This window comes from Physeter macrocephalus, chromosome 16 (genome assembly GCF_002837175.3).
Source record: "Physeter macrocephalus isolate SW-GA chromosome 16, ASM283717v5, whole genome shotgun sequence".
NCBI classification, from domain to species: Eukaryota; Metazoa; Chordata; class Mammalia; order Artiodactyla; family Physeteridae; genus Physeter; species Physeter macrocephalus.
Window position 1 is genome coordinate 58,087,604 of NC_041229.1, and position 6,103 is coordinate 58,093,706.

The 6,103-nt window shown below is 43.3% G+C and overlaps 1 protein-coding gene across 2 annotated transcripts in view; it reads right to left on the reverse strand.

The window, feature by feature from the left end:
* Window positions 1–5,526, reverse strand: part of RNF169 (ring finger protein 169) — a 141,602-nt gene extending 136,076 nt beyond the window's left edge. For both annotated transcript variants that reach the window (XM_028501627.1, XM_024131608.1), the window contains exon 1: window positions 5,025–5,526. In XM_028501627.1, the coding sequence (XP_028357428.1) occupies window positions 5,025–5,526 (502 nt within the window). The remainder of the gene's footprint in view (window positions 1–5,024) is intronic.
* Window positions 5,527–6,103: the final 577 nt, after the last annotated feature.

Sequence of the window (6,103 nt, forward strand, 5' to 3'; positions counted from 1 at the left end):
GGGCCCGTGAGCCATGGCCGCTGAGCCTGCGCGTCCGGAGCCTGTGCCCCGCAACGGGAGAGGCCACAACAGTGAGAGGCCCGCGTACCGCAAAAGAAAAAAAAAAAAAAAAGACTGTCAGTTATCCCACTGTTCTATTCTTCTTGGCATTATGCATTTACCTCACTTACCACTTTGTATTATTATTTGATAAGGTGTGTTTCCCCAACAAGACTGTGGAATCTTAAAGGACAGGAACCATGTCTTACTCATCTTTTTTTATTGTATTCTCTTACACAAGTGTGTGCCCTAAATGCTCACTGAAATAGTGGAATGACATTTGACAAATATATCCTACAACCTACACTAAAGCAAACTCAGATTCGAATGAATTCAAGGCAGTCAAGTCTTCTAAGATTAAATGGAAGTTAGACAGGGAGTAGAAACATGAATGAAAAACAAATACCACCTAAATTCCTGCTGCTCAATCCCGAATTCTACAGAATGGAGCTATTCTGTCAACGGTAACTAAGGCTTAGTTTATGAGGTAATCTCATCCTGAGTTTTAAAAAACACAAGGCAAATATTTCCACATTAGTAAAACACATAAGGACACTCAAATTCTGGAATATGTGTTACTAGGATAAAAAGTTGAGTCATTTTATACATTTTAAGACAAATTCCTTCAGACAAGGGAAATTCCTGTCCTTTTACACTACAATCACATGATTTCATTATTCATTAGTCCTACATGCAATTTAGGTTTGCACACATAGCAAACATTGTCTGCCAACTGAGTAATAAACCAGAACTACTTGTTTTTCACAGAAAGAAGAAATTTTTTTAATGGATAAATGTCAACCCTAAGTGAACAGGGAGGTTGGGGTGGGATAAAGGGAAGGAATAAATGGGGCACTATTCAATTTTTTTTGAATTATTCAATTTTTGAAATGCACTTTTAACACTACAAATAGAAAAAAAATTAAACTACCAATTTGAAAGATTCATCAGCCTTTGTCTAGCTTTTCTCTTCAATTATTACCCATGGTAAAAGGAAAAAGAACTGTCCTAAAAAGGTCTTGGTTTCAAGTTCAAAGGCAGCATAATTTAGAATGATCATCCTTGATTTCAAATCAAAAGACCAAATGAATTCTTAAAATTAATTATTATCAATGAGGCTTGGGACTTCCCTGGTGGCACAGTGGTTAAGAATCCGCCTGCCAGTGTAGGGGGACACAGGTTCAAGCCCTGGTCCGAGGAGATCCCACATGTGGAGCACCTAAGCCCCTGTGCCATAACTACTGAAGCCAGCATGCCTAGAGCCCGTGCTCAACAACAATAGAAGCCACGGCAGTGAGAAGCCCACGCACCGCAATGAAGAGCAGCCCCTGCTCGCTGCAACTAGAGAAAACCCGCGCGCAGCAACGAAGACCCAACGCCCAAAAATAAGTTAGTTAATTAATTAATTAATTTTAAAAAATGATTATCAATGAGGCTTAAATGTTCTTATATTTGCAAATCTACCTATGTATGTCTGTATGGTAAATCTTCTTTTTTAAAAATCAATGGACCAGGACTGTTTCTAAATTTAGAATATAAGCTCTAAGAGGGAGGGAGGATCTTTGACTATTTCATTCACTGATGTCACCCAAGGATCTAGAACAGTGTCTGGCACAGAGTAGGCACTCATTACATACTTGCTGAATATTGCTCAATATGGTCCAAATACTTAATATGTCAATACATACAATGAGCTGCAGATCCTCAAAGAACATACAGTTGAAGTCTAGGTTCATCTTGAAATGATCACTGACTTAGCCTTCAACACACACTGCTGCACAAATTAACTGATACTGTATCCAGAAGCAAATTGACAGTGTATGTAAGAATAAAATAAAACACTTAATACAGACGTTATTAAGGTTCTGAACTTTAAATCTTGCCAAGAAGCTGACAAAAAACAAAAATATCACCAGCACAACCAAAATTTTCAACACACACAAGCTCTTGCACTTTTTTCAGAAAAAATTCCAAAATTCAATTCGATTCAATTCCAAAAGAGCCATGGGACTTCAAGAAATTTAAAAAAAAAAAAAAAAAAAGTAAGAATTTCACTTAAATACCAGTGAATTTACTACAAAATTTTATTTCCAGTTTTATAAAGCAGGTCTGCCCCTTCTTTTATCAATTGACCTAATTATGCCAAAAGAATACTGCTAAGCAATATACTTCTATATTTACCTAAAATTGCTAATTTTGTTGCTGTTTCCCACTCATAAAAGTGTGATGTAATTATTATGAAACTGGTATTTTTACTCTATTACAAACCATCATGAACATTTAACTGTGAATTAGGTTATGTTTTAGCCCTTATTTAAGGGTTAGCCTTTCAGCCCTTGTTATCTGCTACTAACCCACAATGACCTGGTCACTCTCTTCTCTGTTCTGGGCCTCAGTTCTCTCTTCTGTAGAATAAGGGAACTGGGTTAAAACAAAAGTTCTTAACCTTTTTTTTTTGCAACCCTTGGAGAATCTGGTGAAAGCTACAGGTGAACTATTCATAAAAATGTACATATACATTGTAAAACAATTTTATAAACAATAATTCATAATGGCAAAAGACTGGAAACAACCTAAATATCCACCAATAGATGATTAAGTAAATTATGTTACATCCATTCAATGAAATTCCTTGTAACTATAAGTACAATGAAGAAACCTTCTATGTACTGATATGAAAAGATATCCATCATGTATTGTTATATGAAAAAAAGCACCAGTGCATATAATATATAACCTTTTATGTAAAAAGATCAAAAAATAAAATAAATATATTTGAATTTCCATGTATAAGCGTAACAAAACTGTGGAAGAATTAACATGAATCTTTGGTGAAAATGGGAAATGAAGAAAGGAGTAGGAGGAACCTTTTCATTGTATACTTTCTTATATTTTTGTTTGAATTATGTGAATTGCCTATTAAAGTTTTTTGTTTTTTTTTGTTTTTTTTTGTGGTATGCGGGCCTCCCTCTGCTATGGCCTCTCCCGTTGCGGAGGACAGGCTCCGGACGCGCAGGCTCAGCGGCCATGGCTCACGGGCCCAGCCGCTCCGCGGCATGTGGGATCCTCCCATACCGGGGCGCGAACCCGGTTTCCCTGCATCGGCAGGCGGACGCGCAACCGCTGCGCCACCAGGGAAGCCCCTATTAAAGTTTTAAATTAAAAAATATTGCATATAAACTCAAGAGGTCTAGACAACTTGCTAAAGCTAGAAGATTATTCCCAAACCCTGTTCAGCAATACTCTTCTATAATGTTTTGACTTAACAAGCATGTAATTATATACACTCAATGATCCAACAATAAGAACATTTAAGGAAAAATATTTTTCATGACGGTCCTCATATAAACATATAAAGTAATTGGTGGATATTCAGTGACTCAACAGAGCCTAATTTGAAATCTCATTTTATATTGTTTTTCTTAATCACTGATACACAAATTTCTTCAAGGAAAAAGTCTGCACAAATCATCAAGTCATACACCCTCTCATGGTTCAAATCTCAGACCTGATATTCCACAAGGGAGTACAGGCTTCGGAAATAGAAATTTCTATCCTATGTGACCATATAATCAATAGTACAAGTATGGAGACCAAAGAAATACTGTCTTAATTTTTTTTACCATAATCTCAGAATTAGAAGCAAATTAAATAGCATAGATGATGTTTGGGGAGGCCTTCATCCCTTTTCTGAGCAGGAATCAGGTGGAACTGGGTTTTCATCCTTGGGCAACTTACTTAACCTCTCTTGGCCTCAGTTCCATCTATAAAATGGAAATAAAAGTACCTATCTCATAAGGATGCTATGAAGCTTAAAAGGAATAATAAGGAACACAGAAAGTAAGACAGAAGTAAAAATAAGGTATCCTAGGACAGTGGCAGGTGTCTGACTGCTTGAATCAAAACAGACTGCATTCTGGAACGTGTAGTTTCTAGTGACTGCACTTTCATACACAAGCAATGTCTCCTTTTCCCTACTGAAAATAGCACATGGCAGAATTCCCAACACAAAAGGTGCAAATATCTGTCCTTTCCTAATTATGTTTCTTGAAAAATCTCTTCTTAGGTAAGCTTTTATCAAAGAACTCTAGCTGTTGTGTTGACTGGGTGTGTCTCAAAGAGTCCCAAGTTATAACAGTTTTGCTTTGTGTTTTCAACAGGGCACTTTCTATGTCAAGCTCAGCACCAAAGAGTGGCAGGCTGCCGGGGGGGGGGGGGGGCAGGGGGGGAGGCAAAGAAGTTGAAGACAACAGTCCTTCAACGGACTCCTAATTGCCAGGAAAATAGTAGGAAACCTACACTGCCATCGAGATAGAAGCAGCCCCCGCCAACCAATCTCCGCTTCCAAAACTTTTAAACCCCATCCATCTTTTTTTGCAGAGCACTGCTGGAGCTTATTATTAGTTATTATAAATATAAATAGCCATCATTTATTACGTCTTCTCCACGTGCCAGGCTCTTGCGTTTTTCAAGATTTTGTGAAAACTGCACATATGAGCTCAGACGCTTAAGTCTGAAAAGCTCCCTTCGCATCCTCAAAATCAATCTAATCTGCCCCTCAAACCCCATATATGCCACGCTTCTCACTGACCCATTCAGGCCCAGGGATCACATCTTTACAAGCAATTCAACCCCAAGCTCTTCACCAAACACTAAATCAAGCACTTCTCGGATCCTCCACTGCCCCTACAAAGTTCGGTACCCTCCTCCACTCACCAATTCCAACCTGGCCCTAACTTATTCCAAGAAATGCTATGGCTCCCTCCAAACTTCTGACTCCAAATCCATCGTGCCCGTACTTCATCCAGAAGTTCAAAATTCAGAAACACATACTGCACCTGGGCAGAGCCCGGTTCCAACCCCACGAGAACTCTCGACACCCGCTCGAGCAGGACCAGGGCCTGGGACCCTCCACCCCCTAACCAGGCCAGGCCGGGGCGCGGCGGCCTCGCCCGGGACCCCAAGGGGAGGAGAGGAAGCTCCACCTGGCTCCGCGGGCGCGGCGCGCGTCTCCTGCTCGGGCCTGGGCCCCGCGGCGGACGCGCCCCCGTCACGACGCGGGCGGCAGCGCTCGGGTGGGCCGCGGCGGGCGCGCTCGCCCAGCACCTCCGCGTCGGGCTGCCAGTTGCCGCGGGCCCGACGGCGGGCCCAGCCCGGGCCGCGGGCGCGGCAGCGCGGGCAACCCGGGCCCGCCGCGTCGGCGGCGCGTTGGGCGCAGCCTCGGCATAGCGAGTGGCCGCACGGCAGGGCCGCCGCTTCCCCCGGGGTCTCCAGGCACCCAGCGCAGTCCGACTCCTCCGGCCGCGGCGGTGGCGGCGGCTGCAGCAACGGCGGCGGCAACACCAGCAGCGCGGGGCCAGAGGCCGGGCCCGGGGTGCCAGTCTTGGCTGCCGCCATCTCGTCACAGCGGCCCCGCCGACCCCGTCGATTCAGAGCTGCCGCTGCCGCCGCGGAAGAGGCCCGAGTACTCGGACCTGCCGCCGCCATCTTGTTTCCCGTTTGTAGGGAGAGTCCGTTGCGAGGGAGAAGAGTAGAGGGCGGGGCAGTGCGCGGCGGGCACCGCTATATACATATTCATGAGGGGCGGGGCTCCAGAAGAGGGTCTCTCGGGGCATGGTTGGCGTGAGGTGAAACCTCATTAATATTTATTAGTTATCCTGTATATATCTAGTCTTCGGCCTCGCTTTCTAGTCTTTGCGATTTCCTCTTACTGGGCCAAATTAAGTTGAGGACTGAGGGGATTTATTTGGAAACTGAGCGATATTAAACTTTGTGAAATAGCTACACTTATTTATCCTGCAATACCCTGATAACTGAGGCTAATGTGATTGGGGAGTATGTGAATTACTCAGAACCCTGCCTCTGCTTCATAGCTGTTGTGACTGAGACCAGTCCTACCCTGACCAGCAACTAACTGCCAAAAATAGCAGCTTCTTGTCAGTCCACATCTCAGTATACTCTCTCTCCAGATTCCTTCCTGAAACTTCCCTCCCTTGGCTGGCAAAGCCACACTTTCCTTGGTTTTTTTTTCCCCCTCTCCTTTCTTGAGCTCTCCCCCTCATTT